Here is a 24994-nt window from a genome sequence, read left to right as displayed (position 1 = left end):
AGACATTTTCTGGTTATAGACTCTGAAAATACTCCCCCCACTTATTGGGAAACTGGATGATATTCCACAGCAACACAGAAATCTAGCCCTGACCATCCTGCAATGGCCCATGGTGAAACACACAGGAGTCTCAAGGATTAGCCCCTGAATGTCCTCATGTTACTTACTTTTCTCCTATGGATCTAAAATGTGTTAGTCACATGCCATTTAGGGCAAATAGAGAAAATAGTCACAGAAATCACCTTCTAATCTGATTCAAGTGAAAAAAATCAGGCTGCAAAAGGCTGCTACAGATTACATGACGGATTGAAAAAGCTAGGACAGGTGGGTAAGAGATGGACTCCCAACATTTAGAAACACATTTGCACAGTACTTATTAAGATGTGGGAAGGTATGGACATTAAATCATCATGACAAAAAATATTCTGTAACTCTGAAACAACTATTTGGAGGGGTAGGGCAGGACTTTTTCTCATGAGATTTTAGGATAATATTTGGCACCTTTAGCTATTTGACCAAGTAAAGGGCAAGTAATAGGAAAAGAAACAGTGCTACTTTATTAAAATACTGAGTTTTATTTCACATGTATATTTTTGTCTCCCCACCATTTCCATTTGTCTGACCACCAATACTACTATGCCCTATCATAACATTCCATACATACTTAAAACCAAGCAAAGGGTGGAGTTCCATCTTTAAAAACTAAACAGGCATTTTGGACAACACATTCTTGGCAATGGAACCAGGACAACATTTATCAGACTTGGTAAGGAAAGTTCTCACTCTGCATTATAAAAAGGACAGCCAGGTATCAACTGTTACAGAAATGAAATAAGACGGAAAAGTTTAACAAACTGTTTAAACTATTTTCTTAAAGAGACTTCCTCCACTGCCAGAGATCTTGAATAGCCTGGAAAAAAAAAAAAGAAATGTGGTTAAAGAACCACAACACTTTATAGGCACCAATAAATTAAATTATGTCTCTTTTTGTAGTTTAACATTTTTCATTCTACCACCAAAAAGGTTCACTCTCAATAAGTAAGAATTGATTTCAAGGAAATTTATACTCTGACATAATTTCAAACACTTTAATTCAGACATAATGTCATTCTTTGTAAGCATATACATGTAATATCTTAGCTGTAAGTTGTGGAAATCAAGTGGAAGGGCACAGACCAGTTTGGCCCATGCTGCCTTATCGCCATATACTTTCTGGATGCCAGATTCAGCATATAAAAATATTTATTTCTAAGCCTATGTGATAAATACTAAAATTGTTTAATCTGAAACTACATCTTTCTCTTTGCATCTCTCATTGTATTTTCCTGATGTAAATGAATCTCAAGTTTGTTATTCTGCAGAATTTGCTTATAAAATTCCTTACAGTCTGTGTTCCGTTTACACTGTTAACATACGTTCTATAGTGATCACGTTCAAGTTATCTCATTGTCCACTGAACATTCATTAATGACAATATGCTCAACATTAGCATGAGATGGTACATTTTAACATGTTTTGCCATAGTAACTACTCAGCAATTTTACACCATCATCTTCCATTTTTGAAATCTACCAATCCAAAATGTTTCCTACTTAACAAAAAAATTAAAAGAAAGTCCCTGTCCATTTCTATATCCTCCCTTCAAAACAGACTCGACTTGTTCTCAGGCTGCTATCTATTTGGTAACATCCATGTGAAAGATTCATACTCTTCTGATGATAAAAGACCACTTTTAAACAACAGTCATGTTTAAGTACACCACTAATCATTAACATCAAGTTGTCATCCTTCCCTATTTGTAAATAATGTTTTAAAGAACAATTTTGATGTTTTTGCCAACTTTTGAAGGATTCGAGTTTCCTTTAAAGCAATGGAGTATTCCAGTTTGCTCTTAATTTACATACTCCTACTGTTAAAAGAGGCATTTAAAACTATGAACAAGAAATAAGTATACTTTACTCAATGGATTATTAAAGATATCAGTCACCAAGAACTTTGAGGGCCTTTTCTCTAATCATGACCTCAGTGCCTCAAATAAATAGGATTCTCTCAACTAAAACATAGCCACTGCATTTCAAATCCAAGGAAATTAAATACCAAATGTCAATTATCTCAAAAACCCTCCCTTGGCTCATTCAGTTCAGCATAAATACTGAAGAAAAATTTCACGATACTCCCACATCAAAATAAACCTCAGATGCTGTCTGACTAGCATTATCTAGAACATGAGCAGGACAGCAAATGCCTTCTGTAGAATCAATTCATGCTTTGCTTCAACTCTGAGTAAACGTTGTTTGCATGCACCCTTAAACATTCACCTAAACTTCTCTCCACAAAAAGCAGTACACTTTGCATTAACTCTGAACTAAAGAGTTTCTGCAAAAATTTGCTTAGTTCTCATGTCCAATATAGAAGGGATTCTAGTAGCCGAACAACCCTCATAAGCAACTCTTTCACAAGAATAGTAAAAGCAATGGGAAAATAGTATAAGCAATGGGAAAAGTTTACCAGCATCTATCTGTAGCTATGCCATAAAAAAGTGAGGCATTTTGAGTTTTGATAACCTCTATAATAAACTGAGCCATTATGTTTTTTTTAATTACTGCAGAAATTCCATCTTGGCACTTGAAATTATGCTTTCAGTTTTAGAATCAAAAAATACTTCTGACAGCAGTCACTTCAGTTGCAAGAATGTTATGCTGTTGTGGATGGCCCTTGCCACTTTGTGATTACCTTCACCTCAGTTTTGCTTAATCAAAAATTCTATTTTAACCTGTCTGGCGCTAGTTTAAGGGGTCACCTCATGCTTACCTACTAGTACATGCTGGTTTATATCAGACTTTCCACCATTTTCTATATTGAGCTAAGAAGCACCTACTATAGTTTCAAAAGGATCTTTTATATTTAATAAATGTCCACTACTTCAGAAAATTCACAATACTTTTCACTTGCATTTTGAGGTCCAAATACACACAAAGAAACAAATAGCAACCAAAAGAATCAAACAGATTGAATCTGATCATCTAACAGCCGTATCAATCAAGGCTGAACTCACAACAGTAAACACGTGTTGAACCAACCATTCAAAGGGTTTCAAACCTGAGGAAAATAGTGCTGCCACTTAAGTGCATACCAAATACTCGGAAAAAATTGCTTAACCAGCAAATTTATTAATTTGGTTAAAGGACAACCTGTAGAGTCCTGACAAAAACCACTGCATACAGGATACATCCTGTATATACATGACATCTAGCAACCTTGTAATTGTTTTTACATTTTCCTTCACAACCCGTGAGTCGACTCTCAGACAGCAAAATTAAATGCAAGAATTTTTTGACAAAATCACTTCATGAGTAAGAAATACACAATTTAACAGTGGAATCAAGCTAATATTATTAGCTACAATGTGGCTTCTGCTTCCAGATTTCACACTTTAATTTCAGCAAAACATGCTTCTCTTAAGCTCTATGGAGAACAATGGTATCTGCCAACTCACAAGAAGGCAAAGACCAGCCCAAGTGGCAAAATGGAGGAGGAAGGAAAACCACAACTTGTTTCTTTGGCCAACGTAGTACCAAAGTAACACTGAATCCAGGAACCAAGAGAAAATTTATCAACTGTATAAAAGCTGGGAAAAATGTACTAAAAAAGTTTATCTTCTCAGTCTCTGCCAACTAAAAATTCTTAAGAGTTTCCATGTATTTAATCTGAAGTATTGTCTGTGGTCAGGAACCTTTCAAAAGAAGCCAACATTAAAAGTGACTAAAAGAACCATTAATAAATCACAGAAAATTGGATTTGTCATGTCTCCCAAATTCACTTACCTCTTGGTCAGTCATCCGGAAACAATTCTTCACATAATTGATGAACTTGGCTTCCACTTTGGGAAGAGAACCACCCTATTGAAACAAAAGCATTATTAAGGGTAAGTACAGAATCAGTGTTTCTGAGATGTCATTGTGAAATTCAGCACAGATATACATACCGTCACATGGACCACTGGTTTGTTCCTTATTCCCTCAACCCTTTCATGCTGCACTCAGGACTCCTCAAGGTACTCAAATGTTGACTACCTGTTATTATCTAACATCTTGTTCTATCACCACCTTCTACCACTCAGAACCAAATACAATGTACACCTGTTTTGAGTACCATATACACAAGTGATTGAAAGTGTTAAGAAATTTATCAATACATAGAACTTAGGTCCAGTACAGAGAAAACCTGGGAGTCCATCTAGAGGGTACACGAGGCCAAACGGGAGGAAAAAATGAGTTTTACCCTTCACTCATACCTGTGAAATTTCCTTTAATTATGACATAGGGAAGACACCACAGTAGTTATTAGATCAAATTATTTTCAAAGTATTTCATCACCAAATATTTTCAAAGCATTGTTATTATAAATCCCTTGAAATGTGTACATATACCACCACTTTGGAATTACTTAATGTACTAAGCATATCAATTTTACCTATTTTATAACTAACTTGATTTTTCTTGTAACCTGAAATCAAGGTTTCACTATGCCCAACGTTAAGGGATCAGGTACAGTCTAAGATACCTAATTGCCTCTGTCACTTAGAAAATAAACCTTACTACGATTTCCGTTTTTAAATTATTGTCACATACATTCTTATTTGATTCATTCAAATATTTATTGAGTAGCTAGGGAGATACACAGGTGATTAAAATAGGGTCAAAGAGGCGAGGCAAATGCACAAGTAATAGAAAGCAAAATAGAAGGGTCACTGAATCAAAGCAGTCAACAGAAGTGCTTTAAAGAGTTCAAAAGTGAGATTGCTTCCCGCCTGAAAGGGGGTGGGGGGTGAGTGGAAGGTCAGGAAAGGGGATTGAGATTAAAAATAGAAGACTTCAGTCTGGATTGTTGATGATACCCAGTATGGGCTATATTTGTCTCTCCTCTTTCTCTCTCCCCATCTTTGGGCTTAATTTACCAGTAGTGCCCAGGATTGTTCAATGCGCCTGCAATTAAATCAAGGAGATAGGACCACATTAAAATAGGGGGCAGGAGTATCTAAAAATGTCATTTAGCATTGTATGCAAGGTATAAAAATAAAGCAGTGATACCAGGGAGGCTAAGTTTACAGTAGTACTACAGAAAAACGAAAGAACATCCTGGTTTCTAAAATGTTATTTTCCTAATTGGCTTATCACTGCATAAGGAAAGGATTATCTATTGAAGTCATCCATGCAGAACCTAGAGAGCACAGGAAAAACATGGGGAAGGATGTCAGCAACTTTTCTTTACCATCCCACAATTATTCTTAGTATAATTGGAGTTTAAAATTATTATGTGCAGAATTAAAGCATCTCTCCTATGTGGTTCAAGACATTTAAACAGATTATCCCATATTCTACAAGTCCAGAGTTCACTCAAAAGTTTAAGTTTAGCCCCCTAGTCAAGTTAAGTAGCAGTATGGGAGCTAACCTCACATGATTTAGTATTTCAGACAAAAGGAGACCAAATGCAAGCATATTAGTCACTCATAAATTCAAGGTATTACTAAATGTATTGACTGGTGGGTGACACCTGGTGTAAAAGGCAAACAGAAACGACTCCATTTGTTGGAATATGTTTTTAACTAGAGTCAATCATAATTTTTTTAAAACTCCAAGCAGCCAAAGACACAGGCTCTATTTTTCCAGCTGTTTGGAATTTTTTAAGTCTCATGCACCCTCTGACGGTTATGTAGTATCTTACAGAGAGGGGAATTGGCAGGCTAAGGGAAATGTTTATCTCATTTTAATACCGACCAATCTCCTTTCACAATGCAAAATAAGAGCACATGTAACTTCAAATATGGGGGGTGGGGGGTGGGGGGTGGACATGGACCCACCAAAGGTTATAAATGAATGTTAAGCAAATAGTTATCAAATTTAAAAGAAAACACACTACAAAAGGAGCAAGTACATTAAAGATTAAAAAATGTACAACAGCCCCATTCTGAACCCTCAGGAAAAGTAATTTGAGGGAGAAGGGAATAAATCTACCTAGTTTAAGAAAGATAAATCTTACTTTTTCTATACTTGCTTGCATTTTTGCTTTAATGTCTTCTACAGAACTAGGTCCTTTTGGTGTTTTAGGACTTTTTTCTTGTTTTTTGAAGGATTCTTGACCCTAGGGAAAAAGGTTGGAATGTGAAAATGTTCTTAAAGTACAGCTCTTAAGACCCATCCTACCTAGATTTTCTCAGTAAGTAAAATTAATTCTTACAATCTTTCCTTATAAAAAGAGTACACAACCTGAATTGAGTTGCTATTATAAATTAATTCATGCCTGAACAACTTTTTGTTCTTATTCATTCCTTAAGAATAGGAATAGCATGAACTTACATTTATATTAATCACCAGGTCAGTTCTATATTTAAAGGATAACCATCAAAAATTAAACCAGAAAGGCAAGAACTAAGTCAGAAAGTCATTGCACTTTGATGCCTGAGACTCACCCCAGAACTTTTTAAAAATGATAATCTTCAAGCCTAGTTATTAGTGAGTTCTTTTCCAGGCTCCCTACTTGACTAATATGCAGCCAGGTGTCATAAACTCTGTGCTATGCAGTATATATATATCTCTAAAAAGCAAGATTCCTTATAAAGGAAGAAGTTGTTTCACAATAAAAATCTTTGTGCTGTCGCCCTCCTCCACTAGGAAGTCCAGCAGCTATATACATACATACACTGTGTGTGTGTGTGTGTATATATATATATATATATATAAACGATCATTACCAAAAAGCAGATTTTAGCTCTTTAAATATACCACTTACAGGTTTCTCCAAAGGCCTACCGAATTTCACACTAGATTTTTCCACAGTAGTACTTTTAACTTTTCTAACTACTTCAATGAAGCCTGTACTTTTTAATGTATGCTGCCACTTACTTTTGATCTTGGTGTTGATGGTTTTGAGTCTTTTCCATTCTGGTTTGATTTTTGTGCATTTTTGGCTGGAGTATCTCGTACAGACTGTAATTAGAAAGTCTTAAATCAACACATACCCCAATAACAGATGTATCAGTGCAAATAAATTAGCCCCAAACCATGAAAAGAAAAGAAGCTTAGATGAAACAATCATTTTAATGAAGACTGCAAAAGAGCTAACAAAGGGAGAAGGCCAACAAGGATAAAGAAAAAAGCTCCTTCCTCACTTTTCTTTAGGAAAGCTTTAAGGGAAGTCCTAACCCAAGACCAATTTTAAGTTGTGAGATCATAATCACCTCCCAAGCCAGCTTTCACTAAGTACAAAATAAGCAAGTAACACATAAAAATTCCTGTTATTGGCTGTTTCTGACAATCTTGGAGTGAGTTCTCCAGGCTCTTACAGCATTGCATCGTACTTACTTTCTTTACTGGAGCTTTTTCTTCAGCTTCCTCATCATCAAAATCATCATCATCATCACTACAAACGAAGGTAAGTCATTAATACTGATTCAATTAAATAAATCCATAAAGTCTACCTAGAAATTGGATGAATCTCCAAGTTTAATCAATCCAGACATAAGAACTTCAGTGGCCAACTCTCTCCAAATTAGTCTAGATTCAACCTAATCCCTAAAAAGAATTCCAGCTCCCTTTCTCTGCAGAAACTGTAAAATTCATATTGAAATTCAAGGAATGAAGTAGCCAGAACAATCTTGAAAGAAGGCTGGAGGATTCACACTTTAAGATTTCAAACACATCTACAAAAACCACAAAGCAACAGAATCAAGACAGTGCTCTACTGGCGTTAAAGAGAAACCTACGTGGATAGAGAGGTAGTGAAGAGTTCAGAAATAAAACCACACGTGTTTTATGGTAATTATTTTCAAGAGAGAACCAAAACCATTCAAAGAGATGTCATTAACAAATGGTGCCGGGACAACTGGACAGCCACACACAAAATAATGAAGTTGGCCCCCTACCTTAAACCATATACAATAAATTTAAAATCAATCAAAATCTAAACATAAGAGCTCAACTATAAAACTTTTAGAAGATTTGGCAATGGCTCCTTAGGTTTGACTCCAAAAAGTTGGAACATCAAAATGAACTGAACTTCACAAAAATTTTAAAAACTTTTGTGCAAAGGGCACCCTAAAGTGGAAAGACAACCCACAGAATAGGAGAAAATTTCTGCAAATCTTCTGATAAGGGACTTACTCCAAGACATACAAAAAAAATCTTGTATCTCAGTCACTTAAGAACTGGTAACATGCTACACAGAAGGATCTTAAAAACGCTGTTAAGTGAATGAAACCAATCATAAAAAAGCACATATTCAATGATTCCATTTAAATGCAACATCACAAACGGGCACATCTATAAAAAGATGAAGTACATTAATTAGTGGTTGACTAGAGCTGGAGAAGACTGAGTTAATAGTATGGTCTTTAGAGGTGATATAACGTTCTGAAATTGTGATGGCTGCACAACCGTGCATGTACTAAAAAACTACTTAATTGTGAATTGAAACAAGAATCCCATCCCTGGAGAAGTCCACAGAAATCTGTATTAGTAAACTGAAATTGCAAAGATCCTGTTTTAATTACCTCACAAACCAAGTATTATATATTTACCAAAATGGTTCTCTTCTACACCAGTCTCTAAATTTAACAGGAGCAACTTCACCTATGTTCAACCAATGAAAATGCCTATCTTTCCAACACTTCAGTAAAATTTGCTGTTGACTAGATCAAGCATCATATATAAAACCATATAGACAGTCCTTTTAAGTCATAACAGTGATTTTGTGAATTTTGGCCTTAGAACCCAATTCTGGCATGTGTCTCCCTATACTAGAAATAAGATGACTATGATTATATAATCATTAATTTATTAGGATTTCCTACCATAGTAGGAAAAGGGGTGTTTTTATTGGAGAGAACCACACACTGTTCAGTCTATACCTTTTCATGTACTAAATGGTCTTCAGCTTTCTTGTTTGCATCAATAGCAGTCAACTAATCCTGTATCATACCCTTTTTCATCCCCCAACAGGACCCATTCATTTCCCTTTTACCTTGTAGGTTATTTTATCTTCCAGGACTATGGATTTCCATTTCCACACAATAACAGTTTCAGCTAACACACCTTGAGGCATCTTTTCAGTTTCAGTGCCACCTAACCAATTTTCTAAAACTTATTCTCAAGGCATCCATTAACTGTCCCTACCTATGCATATATGATTACCCTTCATTCCCTTTCGACACCACCTCGTTTTCATCCCACTCTTCACTAACTTAAAAAGAAGTTACATCAAACATTGTGGTTGTCAGGGAATATTCCCATTTTAAAGACATGAAATCTTTCAAAGCCAAGCATAATCAAGATACCAAAACAGGTCCTACCCCAAAGCCTTACAGGACAGGTTTGTCACCAAAGTTATCAGTGAATATATTATTGGATACAGACATGTAAAAAAACACTGAAGACTAGGTAAACTCAAAGCCCACTTAACTAAGCACCGTACACTACGTATTTCTCATTTGTTCTAAGCCCATTTCCCATTCTTTTGCAGTGTATTTTCTTACTAATGGTAGAGTAGTAGCAGTTTATTCAGTTTAAGTTGGACATGCCAGTAATTATGAATTTAAGCACTCAAGTATTTCAGTCTTTTCCTACTTCCTGCCTTTAATGTGATGCTCAAAAGGCTTTTTAAAGAACGAATTTCTTGGCTAGTTGAGGTTACTGAAAACCTAACTTCAAGAGTTGATCATTAATTAGTGCATATTGTTTTAGATTCTATTTGAACTATGTTTTCAATAAATATACACGGATTAATCTGGGAACTCAGGGACAAAGTTGACAGGCAACTAAAAAACTCAATGCATTTGAATTACTGATGTTACTGTATACAGATAAGACCAATTAAACAGAATTTTATTCCATAGTGTGCATGTAACTATTTACTTTAGCCTGATCTAATTTTAATAAACACATCAAATTCTGTTTTCAACCAAATTGTAAATTCTTCACAAAAATCACCTCTTCTACAATCTTACTTCATCATTAAGGACCAGAGAACCATAGGCCAAACAAAACTTTGTGGGAAGAAAAAAAAAATTCTAGGTGACCACTTAAAAGATGATACAGCTGTAGCTCTTCAGATTTTTTCCCCCAATCCATTTATTACAATCTGTTCAGTGTAAAATACACTGGAATTTGTTAGTGTAATGTATCCACTAAATCTTCCTCAGGAAAAGTACTTAGGTCAAATACATTTGAGAAATACTGCATCCACCTTTTTTCTGCACTGAAATCTGCAATGCACTGCCTCATTTTAAAGTACATGTCCTGATAATATCCTTTTAACTCAGCTCATTTAATCCAAGAGGACAGCCACTACCATTTAAACCTTTAATTAAAACTTGTACTTAATTCCATGGGATGACTTTGGTAAATAATTTTTACAAAGCCGCACGGCACAGAACAATGTCAGGCTTCCAAGACGTACTTACTCTTCATCATCATCGTCATCATCATCGTCATCGTCGTCATCTTCATCAGCAGCAATTTTTACTTTTTTCTTTAAAAAATAAAAATAAAAATAAACACACACATACACATACATACTCATGAGCAAGTGCTGATCCTAATAACCAAACTAAAGGCCAGAATAAGATAACTCTAATGTCATCGATAACTACCTGTGGAACCTTGCTACCACTTCCAGGGGCGGAACGCTTTCCAGATATACTTAGGAGCTTCACATCCTCCTCCTCCTCTTCTTCAGACTCTCCATCTTCCTCCACAGCTAAAATAAAATTCATTATTAACCACTACTAAAACTCAAGAAAGCAAAAACTCAGGAAAAAAGGGCATTGGTAATAGTTATTACTAAAAACTGAGATTCTACTAGAAAAACAGCAAACGGAACATTTTTCTAAAAGGGGAGCAATACTCGTTACTAGGTCTTAAATGTAAACGAAAAAACCACACAGGCTTTTCTAGTTACAAACTACCAGACTCCTACTTGAACCTGTTATAAAGACATTAGTACTAGAATTCTAGAACTAAGCATTCTTTGTGAAGTCCAAATTGCATTAAGGAGATTAAACAGCAAAATACATAAAAATGACATACCTACTAAATGCTGTCCACTAATATGCACAGGCCCTGAACCACACTTCAACCGTAAGACCACAGGTGGTGTTATTTCAAAGCCCCCAAGAGAAACCTAAAAAGGAGAAACTTTTAAATCACTTAATACTGAGAAATAAAAGGTTAAATGTTTGGTACAAACCTGTTCATAACTGACTTACAAAAGTTTCTGTAATTAGTGTCCTAGGCAGACCATCAGCCAAATGAATAAACCTGTGAACCAGTTGTCCACCTGACAAACAAGCAGCAAACCCAAAATTGAAGAGTTGATCATTCAATCCCACGAAAATGCAGGTGTGACTCCTGGAAAGACTAAATTCCCTCATCTCCTTGGCGTAACACAAATGACACCTACCTTAATGCAACAGAACTAGACCTTGATATAAAATCCAAACTGTAAGCACCCTTACCGTTGGCTGTACAGACATTTTCAAAGTTGCCAGTGTTACTTTAATTGGACTGCCTTCATAATTCATTGCCTCTGCTTCAACAATGTGCAATTCATCCTTTGCACCAGCCCCTAAACTGACCTGTGAACAAAAACAGTACTTCAACTTAAGTTCCCACTATTTTACCATCCCCCCAAAATCTGTTTTTCAAATAACATAATTATAAACCTTTCATTATTACCACTGAAGAAAAACTAATGTGTGCACGATGTTGTCTTCTGGTTTTATATGATCCAGCCAATCATTTTCTCATATTCAGGAAAACACACAGAAATGCGTTTGATGACATAGTTATATATGCCATCACCTATCCACAGTACGGATAACCTAACATTTATCAACTACCTACTCCAAATAGAACCCTGCACTATAGGCTAGTCTGTGGGGAGACAAAAAAGATTTATCACTGCCCTAAAGGGCTTTATAAAGCAACTGAAGCCAAGTTTATAAACATGGAAAGATGAACAGTGTGACTGGACTTTACATGACTTCAAATGAGTGGCAAAGATGCCAAGTTTTGTATCAGGTATACACAACAATCAATTAATTTTAAGCCACATGAAAAGAAACTAAGGAACTGAAATCAAGAATGGTTTTTTGCAAAGTTTAAGTACCGTTCTTAGCGATAACTGGTGCTCATTTTCATCATTATCCACCTTAAAATGATAGTCTTTGTCAGCCTTTAGTTCACAACCTGTAAATGAAGAATAAAGCACTATAACAAGGAGAAAAATAACAAAAAATTTAGTGTGGGTAACGAAAAAGATAATGGTTAACCTCCGGACTGGTTTTTCACTATTGTAGCTACCAGAACGGCAGGGCATAAATATCTCTTCTTGGATTTCTTTAACACATCTATAAATGACATCGATTATCATCTATACAGGGCTTCATAAAATCCACTTTTCCATTATACCATTCATTCTCAAATATTACCCTTAGAAAAAACGAGCTAAAAAATTTAGTAAATCTGAAAAGCACATATCTGAAACCAATCCTGATGGACAATGTTGATGAAATCCCATTAGAACTAACACTCTCTTTCTATAGGGGTCAACATTCATCTCCAAAGTAAAAGCAATAAAGACGCCTAACTGTTACTGCTCAATTAGCATATCTCAGCATGGTATACACAGTAACAAAATAAATTTGGGTCAGGATATGCACTTACTTCAAAGCCTGATAAAAAGAAATAAATGGCTTCCATCATCAAGTTTATTAAGAATGAAAACCAAGGCAGGCTTCTCCTTAGCGGGATAGTATGTACTGGGGTCGGGGATGGAGGAATTCCAAAACCTTCGCATAAAATTACAATCTAATAGTATAGGTTTTAGTGACCCAGACTGAACCCTCAGTACATGTCCCACTACAAAAAAAAGCTGTTTGCTCGAATGCTGCACAAAAGGCTCTACCTTACCTCGGCCAGCCTCTCTTCAAAAAAAAAAAAAAAAAAAAAAGAAATCATTTACTTATAATGCACCAGCTCTGGAGACAACTGTCCTGGTTTAGATCTAGTCTGTTTACCTACGAGTGCAACCTTCCTTAAAAGTCTGTCTAGGTCTAAGCATCAGTACCGGCGTCTATAAAGTGGGCTAATTCCACCTACTGTTGTTAGAAAAAAAGGCTATGTAAGTGAAAACTACCATCCTGGTAAATGTTAAGTGCTTAACAAAAATCTCCAGAATCCTGGCGCTACCAACTACTTCGCCCCACATTTCCCGCCCAACAGCCTCAATTACGCACCAAGATCCCAGGTTCGGAGTTGACAAGACATCGGAGAGCCCCGGATGTAGAGCCCACACCACCCCCTCCTTCCCCTAACCACGTGGCAACCACGTGCTTCCAACGATTGCGGCGCCTCACGCCGGGCCGCGCCTCCCCTCCCCCCGTAATCGGCCGAGGGATAGGGGCAGACTTAACCCTTAAATTCGGAGACCTAAAGGCTGGAGGACAACGCCGGGCTCTATCTAGCCCCTCCCCAAGAAAGGAGGCCCATGCCTCACACCACGGACCCACATAACCTCCTTCACCACCAGCCGGGGACACAGCGACAGACACCGCACCGGCGAGGAAGCAAAGACTATCTCATACACCCCTAGAAAAAAATAATGCCTAGGGCTCTACCATGTGCCCCAAGCAACGACGAACCCTTAGCTGGTCGGTTCCACGGTACCTCCGGCCTCGGGCCTCGGAAGCCCCAGGCTTCGGGCTGCCCCTCTTATCCATTCCTCCGTGCTCCGGTTCTCCCCTCCGGACTCCCCATCCTTTAGACTGCAGGGCGCGGCAGCTCGCTTTTCACTCCCTCAGGCTTCTAGCCTGCTTAGCCTTCTCTGCGCCAGCACAGGCCTCAGCAGGATTCCCACCCTCTCACCCACCCCCACCACAACCTCAAAGCCGCCAGGCCCTACACCGCCTCGCTCCAATCCCCCCCACCCCAGCAATTACCGAAAAGATAGTTCTGGGGCCTCAGGGGGCTCATGTCCATGTCCATCGAATCTTCCATGGAGTGATGGCACGCACTTAGATGGGAGAGAAAGCGGACGGAGATATCAACTGCAACGAACAAACACACAGGACGGAATCACGCCAGGGAAAGGACGCGGGCTCCCTACGCATATATATAGCACCCTGAAGATCTCGCGAGACCACCCCAAGTCCCGTCTCAGCGCGCGTGCTCAGGAGCCCCCTCCTCGGACAGGCGCCCTCCTGCGCAAGCGCTCTTCAACACCACTTCCTTCTACCTCGCCCCCCACCTCCTCCAGGTACTTCGCGGGCTCCCATCGAGCAGGCGCACTCTCACCCTGGCCCCACCCCCTCCACCGCTACCGCCTGTGCGCACGCGTCCTTTCCCCTGGTGGCGCCGGCCGCCCGCCTCCAGTCCTTCCACGTCCTCGCCAGCTCTGGCGCGCAGGGCAGCTTCCTAGAGCCGCCGCAGCCCACCCTGCAAAATGGCGGCGGTAGGTCGTACTCTTGTTAGGTATGGAGGCGATCCTGTTCTAAGTGAGCCAGCTTGAAGCTCGATTCCTCTTTTTACAACCCCTGGTGCCTCGCGGGCCTCCAAACAGTCATAATAACCACTTTGGGATTTTTGACTTGCTTGAAGGCCATCGCTCAGAGTTCATTGTTACCCCAAAATTAAAGCTTCAGGTGCCAGAGACAGAGTAGATTACTGATTATTCTTCATTGGGGAGAAAAACTGTAGTTACAAGCTAGACTTACTCAAATCAACTGTTTTTATAGCTCTGCCTTTTCTGAAGAAACATCTCCCAAGTTGAAATTTCTCAATTTAATGTCATTTGGGTACAAAAGGGGACTGAGACAGCCTCTTTATGAGCAGGGCAGGAACCAAGCCTGGTTGATTTCTCCAGACACACAGGGTTTTAAAAGGGCTTTACAGCTACAATATGTCCCCACATAAGGTCCTGTGAGGCAGATGTGACTATCCCCACTTTGGAGACAAGGAAACAGATCTAGAGAGAGAGAGGAAATATGGTGAGGTGAAGTGGTGAGACTGGGTTCTTCAGCTCCAAGTCTAATACTAACGTCACTCTAAAATAGCGCTCAGGGCTATGTGTGGGTCCAGTCTCTGAGGCAGGGCAGTTCTTAACATTCCTAAGAAAATTTTGACCTGTAAATAAAGCATAGAACTTGTAAGAGGTGCACAAACCTTAATTGGACTCTGGGAAAAAGCCTGGAAATTAGCATTCTAAATAAACAAACTACACCTTGACCATCTCAGGACTTCTCTCTCCTGCAGCTTTTTTTGCATGAACCTTTTTTGCATGAACAGATCAAGCGAAATAGGTAAGGAATAAAAATAATGACAGCAATGACCCTACCCCCTTTTCTCCAAATACAGTCCAGTTGGGAAGAAAAACTACAATATACATGAACCAGTTATTAATTACAGAATCAACATTCTGAACTTGGAGAAATCAATGAGACCAATATGCCAATGGGGCCAAGCTGCTCCCCACCCCTAACTGAAGAAGAGTCTCCACCAGCCTGGTTCTTGCCTGGTTCTTGGATCTTTTGGGATTTCAAGTATGACCAGTTGCTAGAGAAAATCCTGAGATTTGGAACGGTTTCTATGTAAAGGAATTGAGAAAGGCTAAGGGAGGGGAAGACTGTGGTTGAGGAGGAGTTAAGCATTTAGAATGAGAAAATCTCCATAGAGCTACAGGAGAATGGAGGAGGGGAAGTTAATATTCTTTGAGTCCATGGAGTAAAAGTTGAAACTACTCTAACTTCTTTTCAGTTACAAGGTGATTCTGCAACATAATTGAATTCAAGTACAGAGCCTGAACCGGATGGATATCCTTATGTCATGTTATATAAATAAATACACTTGTTGTTTTAATATTTAAGCACCTCGTCTAGATACTGTCTTATAGAATCAAGCAGTTAAAGTACTTACGGCATTTTTTCAGATCTATAAATGTAATGAATGCTCATTATTTTTTTAATAAATTACAATTATTCAGCCTATACACAGCGGAAAAGCAAAAGTGTCCCTCTTTCCCATATCCCTTTTCCTGTTCCCTAGGGTTAACAACTGTTAATAGTTGTGTGTGATTATATCTGCATCAACATCTATTATCTATCTATTTATATCTATAGAGAAAGAAAGAAGGGACTATACACTTGGGGTTCCTTTCGTATTTTTTTATGTGACCATTCATATATTGTTAACTTGGTTTTTATATTCAAAAATATATTTTGGATGTTTATCCACACTAGTTCATAATATTGCTATAATTTACCTGTCCATTCCTCCATTGGTAGACACTGAAATTGTCGCCATAATTTTTCTATAAGGAATAATGCTTTCATATGTTATGGGCCGAATGTTTGTGTCCCCCCAAATTCATATCTTGAAGCCCTAACCCTCGGTGTGACTATATATGGAGATTGGGCCTGTGAGGAAATTATAAAGGTTAAATGAGGTCATAAAAATGGGCTCTTCCAATAAGGCTGTCCTTATAAAAAGAGAGACACCAGAGCTTGCTCTCTTTCAGCTCTGTGAGGACATAGCAAGAAGGCAGTCAACTGCAAGCCAGAAGAGAGCGAATCAGCAGGCACCTTAAATCAGCTTCCAACACTGTGAGAAATAATGCTATTGTTTAAGTCACCCAGTTATTGGTATTTTGTTACAGATGCTCAATCAGACTGATACAGTATCTTTGTACATACAGCCTTATGGATGACTAAAAGTAGTTTTGTAAATATATTCTAAGAAACAGATTTGCACAGGATGTTTGCTTATAAATACATGTACATATAAATATGCCTTTTTATTGTTGACATAAATAGGTTCATTCTTAATATATTGTTGTCTTAATCCATTCAGGCTGCTGCAACAAAATACTACAGACTGTGTAGCTAAACAAATATTTATTTCTCACAGTTCTGGAAGCTGGAAGTCCAAGATCAGCGTGGTTGGGTGAGGGCCCTCTTTGGGTGGCAGACTTACATCCTAGCAGAGTGGAAAGGGTGAGAGAACTCTGTGGGATCTTTTTTCTAACAGCACTAATCGCATTCATATGTACTCTACCTTCCTGATTTAATCATCTCAGAAAGACTGCACCTCTGAATACTATCACATTGAGGATTGGGCTTTCAACAGGTGAATGATTGGGGGGAGACACAAATATTCAGACTGTAGTAATTGTTCTACAACTTCCCTTTCTTATTTCATATAACTTAGTTATATATAACTAGCTGTCTTTCCATGATATAATATGTAGAGACCCACTACATTTTTTTTTAGTATTTATAATATTCTGTAGGCTGTATAAAATACCATTGTTTTAATTCTAGGTTTTATTTATTCCTTCACTTGTTAACATTTTTTGTGATGGAAATTTTTAAACATCACAAAAATAGAAAAAATACTATGATGAACACACATATACCCATCACTCAGCTTCAACAATTTTCAACATTGAGCTAATCTTGTTTCATATATATACTTCCACTATCCTCCTTCCCCTGTGCTGGATAATTTAAAGAAAATTCCAGACGTATATATTTTTATCTATAAATACTTCAGTATGTATCTCTAAGAAACAAGAATGATTTTTTTTAAAGCCTAAACATAAACCATTATCATACAAAATAAAATTTTCAATAATTCCTAATATTATAAATTATCTAGTTCAGATTTCCCCAATTGTCTCTAAGTTGGTTTGTTTTAATAAGGATCAAAACAAGGTCTACACATTATGCACTGAGGCATTTTGTCATTTAACATGTTCATTTATCCCCTGTACTTTCTCTAAGTTAGCAGTTAGATCTATAGCTGCTCTTTTAAGTGTGGTTCCATTAACTACATGTGGCTACTTAAATTGAGATTAATTAAAATTAAATTGAAATTAATTAAAATGAACTAAAATGTAAAAGTCACTCCCTCGATCTCACTAGCCAAGTGCTCAATAGCCATGTGACTATTGTCTAATAGCTACAGTGTTGGACAGCCCACAGATATTCCCATCATTGCAGAAAGTTGTGTTGGACAGCTCTGAAGTAGAGTCTTGACCAGACTTGTGTTCATTTTCTTGGCAAGAGTACTTCATAGGTGGCTAGAATACTTCCTGTGTGTTAGGAGACAAATAATGTCTGGTAATCTCTCATTTTATGATGTTAAGTTCAGCTATTGTCAGCCTGATTTCTTCCTTTATAACGTTCTCCATTCACCTAAGAGTTTTAACTGCTCACTGCCTCTGTCCATTATTTCTAGAAATTATTTATTTATTAACTGGATAATAACTCTGCATTTATTAACTGGAATCTTCTATAACGGAGAACTTTCCCTTATCAACTATTTGGTTATCCTGAAAAATTCTTCCTAAATGATAGCATCTTTCTTTTTATTTACTTGTTTCAAAATAATAGGTGGAACCCTAGCTGTCTCCAAAGGTGACTAAGTTATTTTAGTATCTTCATGTGTACATGAATTTTAACACAGCTAGTGTTTAAATTTCTTTCTTTTCTTTTTCTCTTTCTCAAAATGATACATTTTAGCAGTGAGAATCCCTTCAGGTTGGCTTTGATGTCTTTGTGAAATGATTCCTTTGTGAAAACATCTTTGATAACTTTCCTGCTTTCTGGTGTGATAGTATATTCCAGGCTCACCTTATACATTTCCTCCCTCTGACCTAGATTCAGCCATTTCTTTGAGGATCCTGACTCCTTTCGTGGCAGGTGGTATTAGAGATCACGTTCTGGTGGTGAAAGGTGCTCGTTGCTGTTGAGTTGGTTGTTTTTCTAGGACTTTCCAAGGGACAGAGCTAGGAAATATTTTCTTAGAAATAAAGTAACACACCATGCTCATTGTTTTGCTTTTTCTTTTTCCCTCACTTAGTGATATAACCTGGACATCACTCCATGGCAGCACATACAGACTTTTTCACAACTGCCCAGTGTGGATATACCCTAGTTTATTTAACCACTACCCAGTTAGTGGACATTTGGGTTGTTTCCAGTCTCACGGTATTGTGTTCAGTACAAAATGACTACCTTGACATGAATCGCTTTGTGTTTTTACTGGGTTTTGGTGGCATTATAGTGGGTCAATGTGGCTAAGCTGAACTTCCCTCTGTGTTTATATAGAGGGAATATATCCCACCCTACCAGTCAGGATGGTTGACTAGAGATATTTTCACATGAAATTTGGTGGGCAGAGGAGAAGCAGTAGCCATTTTGTTTTTTGTGCCCAGAAGGTTGGGGCAGGTATTTTGTGGCTCACACACATGGTGGCTTATTTGGGCTCACCAATTTGGCATGAGGCAAAATCCAGGTCTGCAACTGCACCACCTTCCCTTGCATCCTCACTCAGATTCCACAACTTCTAGGCCTTGTGGGTGTCTAGCTGAATGACAAGGACACCTTCTACAAGATACCCAGTTCCTCAAGATTAGAGGAACTGGCCTGAATTTTGGTCTGTCCTCATGTGTTTCAGCTCATGTTGGTTTGTCCTTGTGCTCTCCCACTTTATATCCACCTGTGCTTCTTGACTGCTTGCCTTGCAGACTTCAAGCTGCAAGATCAGACATGGATCTTACATGAAGCCTTACAGAGACTATTTAACCAGCAAACATAATGCATATGAGTTTTGTGGATGTTGCCCATTTCCTTTCACATGCAATGCTAAATTTTGCATTCCCACCAGCCTGTTTTCTCACAGTATTGTCTGTAGAGTGTGTTGTCAAACATTTCAATTTATCCAATCTTAAAAATAAGTAATATTATCTTGTTGTAGATTTAATTTGCCTTTTCCTTATACCCTGTTTTATTTAACCACTTCTCCGTTGTTGGACATTTGGGTTGTTTTTACTTTTTCAGTGCTGTGAACAATGAAATCATAACATACATGCATCCTTGAAGTTAAATCTCCAGGTCAATACCATTGCTTTTATCATTGTTCTGTTTTTTTGTAGAGGATAAATGATAGACGATAAAATTCACCTCTTTTTGAGTACAGTTCTGTAAGTTTTGACAAATGGATACAGTTGTATGACTAGTACTCCAAGATAGAGAATAGTTCCATCACCCCAAAAAATCCCTCACCCCAACTTCAGACCCTCGCAAACACTAATCTGTTTTCTCTCCCTATAGTTTTGTCTTTTTTAAATTGTCATACAAGTGAAATCATATAGTACATTGTCTTTTGAGTCTGGCTTCTTTCACTCAGCATAAAGATTTTAAGATTAATCCACATATCAGTAGTTTAATACTTTAATTGTTAATCAGTAATCTATTCTTTAAATATCCCACAGTTTTTTTATTCACCAGATGAAGGATTTATGATTATGAGTTGTTTCCAGTTCTTAGCATTTGTAAATAAAGCCACTATACACATTCTAGTACTGATGTCTATTAAATATAAATGTTAATTAAAACTTGGGTAGCTATTTAGGAGTCAGATTGCTGGATAATGTAATCACATGTTTAACTTTATAAAAACCTGCCAAACCACTTTTCTAAGTAGCTGTAGCAATTTACATTTTCACAGTCAATGTTTGGCAAATACCACATACTCCTCATCCTCACCAGCAGTTGCTACCATCAGTTCTTACTTTATTATTGCTTTATTGAGGCATAACTGATATCAATAAACTTACACATGATAAAAGTGTACAAACTTTTGCAAAGAAGTCATGAAGTCATCCCTTGTGACCCAAAGCTGGCATTTGGGTATCTGCTACAGGGGGGCAATGATGCCAGATTAAACCACTACCATCCAGTTACACCTTGCTTTTTCCCTCCCATTCCTCCTTTCCATTCTGACTCTGGGGTGCCCAGATACAGGATACAGAGAGGAGCAAGAGTAGTGAACAAGGTGAAGAAATAGAAAACAACCCCCCCACCATTTCCCCCTCATTTCTGCAAGTTATCAAGCCTGAATGGGCCTGAGCAACTTTCAGCTACACCAGAAATTGAAGTTCTGACTTCAAATGACCCAGGCTTTTGGCACCTGAAAATGATTCTATTCTAAAATACTGTTCTAATGCCTGAAAGTGACCCAAACACTGAGTAGTCTGCTAAACCAGCTGTTTGGATGGACAATGGACTTGGCCAAGAAGGTGTGAAGAGCACTGGTGAACAAGAACAAAACTATGTGCTGCTTTTTTCCTACCAAGTCCTGCCCGCTACACGTGTCACATTCATAAGAGAGCCCAGCTCAAACTCAAACTATCTGGGAAAGCAAGAGATAGGCCAGTGCTCAAGTGGGGTTTGATAACCAGCGGTGTAAGCTGTCATCAGGGTCACGATTACTGGGATTCTCTCAGCTCCACCCCGTCAGCTTCTGGTTTGCATTTCCTCACAGGGCTCACATGGACAAGCTTTCTGTGCATGTATGGGGCTGGGGGAAGCCTGGGAGAGAAGACGTATCTCTCTTCAAACTGCCAAAGAAAATCTAGGGATTCTGATTGAGTTACCTTAGGTCACAGGTTTCCCCTTACCCTCCCCATTTATGGTCCGTGAAATGTCATGTGATGATTGGCTCAGGCCTAAATTACTGTTCATCTGCCATTCAGTCCCTGTGGGAGGGAAGGGGAATTACAAAGAGGGGTTTAGGCCACACAGGCACATCGTGGAATTGAGGGAGGAGTTAGTTGGATCCAAGTCACATGGCTGGAAAAGTCAGGATCCTCCACGACATGGGGTGGATACTGGGAAGGCAACTTTGGCATACACTTTGTTCCAGTAGATATGTTTGTTGTTGACTGAGTCGATTAATCTACTCTAAACAGTAATAATAGCAACCAGTTTTAAGTACTTTCTATGTGCTAATCACTGTATTAAATACTGTGCATTATCTCATTTAATTCTCACTATAACTGTATGGGGCTGGTAACTAGTTTAATCTCTGTATTAGTTTGCAAAGGCTGCAAGTTTGCAAGCCGCACATATTGTGTGGCTTCAATAACAGAAATGTACTGTTTCATGGTTCTGGAGGCAGGGAGTCTGAGATCAAGCTGTTGGAAGGGTTGGTTTCTTGGCTTTTAGAAACATTATTCTGATCTCTGCCTTCATCTTCATTCCCCCTGTGTGTGTGATTTGTGTCCAACTTTCCCCTTTTAATTAGGACATCAGTGGACATCAGTGGATCAGTAGAGATCCACCCTACTCCAGTATGACTTCATTTTAATTACATCTCAATAACCTTATTCTCAAGTAAAGTCACATTCTGAAGTTCAGGGTGACTTGGACTTAAGCCTACGAATTTAGGGAGGACACAATTCAACCCATAACAATCCCCATTTTACAGATATGAAAATAGGATTAAACAGGTTAAGTAACTTCCCCCAAACCCATAGCTAGTGCAAGACAAAGACATCTTGGTCTGCCTCTTAAGCCCATGCATTCACCTCTCTGCTATTAGCTGCAGATAATCATTACCTAACAGACTGAGCTTTCCAGGGAGGGAGCAGGACCATTCAATTCAACATACACTTCTCAGGCTCACTTATTAGAAATGAAGAAAAATAATTTTATATAAATGCAGAGCTTGGGGATTATAATAATTGATTTATGGGTACTCACTGCCTCTCCCCCATCCTCCTTCTTCTACATTCCCAGTCTACCTGACCAAAGAAGATTTTGAAAAACTTTTCTTTGAATTAATAAATGCACTGATCATTATGACACCTTGGCATTATCTCCAGAGTCTTAATGAAGATTTGCTTTCATTTGTGCATTTTGTTGAACTGCATTTCATTGAAAAAGACACCATGCAAAGCCTAAACAACCATCTTCCTCTCTACTTGTCTATTATCAGATATTTTAGACCTATCCTCTCATCATGTCCTTGCTTGAGACTTCCACCTGCAGAGAGGAGAGGGCAGAGTTCAATGAGGGAAAATGTAAGAATCACCAAGGGTGGGGGTGATCATTAAGTGACCAAGATGTATTATGGGTTTCAAGATGTGTCCAAACAGCTTCCTTCAGGATGGAGACATTTTGCTGCAGTTGAGGCTTAAGTGAGTTACAAGAATGGACTTTCCTTCCATTGACCTCTGCTATTAAACTTCACCATGTTTTACTGTATTTACATGACTGTCTTTTGTTACAGTGAGTTCCTTGAGGGTAAATAACTTAATTTTACTTTTGTGTGTGTCCCTAATCCATGAACTTCAAGGAAGGAAGGAGGGAAGAGCCAGGAAGTACTAATACCTGTACATTAGGATTGCACTAAAGCACCTCATGCTATTTGAATCCTCTGTTTTCTAGGTCTGATCATTTTTCCTGTTACTTTTTTTTCTGGCTTACCATATGACAATAATTAAAAGAATCAATCATAATATCCATAATCTAACCCCTCTTTCAAGAATATTTCCTTTTTTAAAAATTATTGTCTTCTTTTAGGAAGGGTACTGTAAGTAGAATTAGTGAAAATGACAGTATATTTAGAAACTACCCTCAAAATTTTTTTGGGACTATTCAAACAGATAATAAGGATTGGGTCACCAAAGTTTGGGAGCCACAAGAAATCCATATGCATAAAGAGGGTGGAAAATATTGCAGATCAGTTTACTCAACCCTACTCCAACCTCCCAATAGTATAGGCTGGTCCTGGGAGCAGGCCCTGAGACAACGGTTCATGTCAGAGTGACTGATTAGGAAGGGCTCCAGGGTGAGGGTGGGGAGGTGGGGAAATGGGTTGGGAAGGGAAGCTAGGGTGTGATACCCAGTGAAGTGTTGCAGAGGATGACTTTGGCTCAGTTCCACAGAGGAACTCTGGACGGTGCAGACAAGACAATGTCCCAGTGGGGAGCAAGGAGCCAGAGCATGGAGTATACCTCCATGCACTCCACGCTCTTCAGTGATTGGTTAAAGGCTGGGGAGTGTGTGTAGAGGGTAGGGGAGAGGAGTGAGAATTGTTAATCCACAGGCACTTTTGGTCCTCTGTGCCCACAGGCACATGGTGCCAGCAGCCTGAAGGCAGCCCTCTGACAAAGAGATGAAGGTGCTGGCTATTGGAAGAAAAAGTGCAAGGGGAACTGGTGTGTGTATCCCTTAATGGTAAAGGAACTTGAGAGGATATGGGGAGAATACAGATGACTTGCACTACCCTTGTGCCTCACATTAGGTCCAAAACAGTGACCCTTCAGGAAGGTGGATCATCACAGTTTCTAGCAAAAGGTATGGATAAGAGGAAAGATAGTGAAATGAACTACAGCCCCTACTTCTGCAGCTGGTCCTGAGGCTATTGTTGATAGTTATCATCTCCCTCCTCTACTGTCCACCTGTTCTCGATTCCCCCTCACCTCAGCTAGCATTTCTTTCGGTCTGGATTGCTTGCCTCTTGAAGCAATCTAGATCTTTACACAAGTGGCTTGAGCCTCCGGTTACTGTGTGCTTGTCAGGCCATGGCTCATGAACTGTCATTCACAGTTAAAACCAGGCATAGTGGCCTCAAGAGATGCCCAGTGACTTCCCTGAGTTACATGTTTCTCCATTCCTCCATTATGTCAAAGTGACTACCTCCTTATAAGAGGAAAAAAGGTCAATCACTACTGACAATATCTTAACTCCTTTCTTTGTCTGCTGATCTTCTGTCATGAGAAAGCCATAGTGACCAGGTAGCAGCCTTAGCTATAAGTTCAGCACAAAATTTATTGTCCCCTGATGGAAGCATCTCCACCTACTTCACCCTCCTATCACAGGCCAGGACTGCTAGATGTGCCTAACCCAAAGTTGCAGAGATGAGAAGTACAAGTCCCCAAGAAGGTCACTGGGGATGATGGATAGATAGCTACTCTTACCACCATGCTGGGCTCATGGACCCTTGTATTCTATCTAATGGGAAAATAGCTCCATCAAGTAGCAGTTGGTTTATATCACATCTTGAAGGCAGTGTGCCAATCCCACAGGGGTCATCTGCAGACTTACCAGCATCTGTTAGGCCATTCTAATGTTATATTAATCTGGAAGCTTCAG

General features: G+C 38.6%; 1 protein-coding gene and 1 long non-coding RNA gene across 3 annotated transcripts; one reads left to right on the top strand and one right to left on the bottom strand.

The window, feature by feature from the left end:
* Window positions 1–552: 552 nt before the first annotated feature.
* NPM1 (nucleophosmin 1) lies at window positions 553–14161 on the bottom strand. Of its 2 annotated transcripts, XM_017646118.3 has the most exons (11): window positions 13994–14160; window positions 12163–12242; window positions 11510–11629; window positions 11082–11175; window positions 10646–10752; window positions 10457–10524; window positions 7362–7419; window positions 6903–6986; window positions 6040–6141; window positions 3825–3899; window positions 553–910 (listed from the first exon to the last, which is right to left on the bottom strand). In XM_017646118.3, the coding sequence occupies exons 1-11, from the start codon at window positions 14049–14051 to the stop codon at window positions 872–874; spliced, it is 885 nt and encodes a 294-aa protein (XP_017501607.1). In that variant the 5' UTR covers window positions 14052–14160; the 3' UTR covers window positions 553–871. The 2 variants fall into 2 exon arrangements, with proteins under 2 accessions (XP_017501607.1, XP_073088258.1); XM_073232157.1 differs by lacking the exons at window positions 553–910; window positions 3825–3899 and adding an exon at window positions 4633–4985 and having other exon boundaries at window positions 13994–14161.
* A 140-nt stretch (window positions 14162–14301) lies between these two features.
* On the top strand, window positions 14302–15908 carry LOC118967799 (uncharacterized). Its single transcript, XR_012129401.1, has 3 exons — window positions 14302–14505; window positions 15306–15352; window positions 15459–15908. It is a non-coding gene; the product is annotated as an uncharacterized lncRNA (long non-coding RNA).
* The last annotated feature ends 9086 nt before the right edge of the window (window positions 15909–24994 follow it).

This window comes from Manis javanica, chromosome 1, assembly GCF_040802235.1.
Source record: "Manis javanica isolate MJ-LG chromosome 1, MJ_LKY, whole genome shotgun sequence".
Classification (NCBI taxonomy): domain Eukaryota; kingdom Metazoa; phylum Chordata; class Mammalia; order Pholidota; family Manidae; genus Manis; species Manis javanica.
This window is presented reverse-complemented; position numbering and strand designations above follow the sequence as displayed.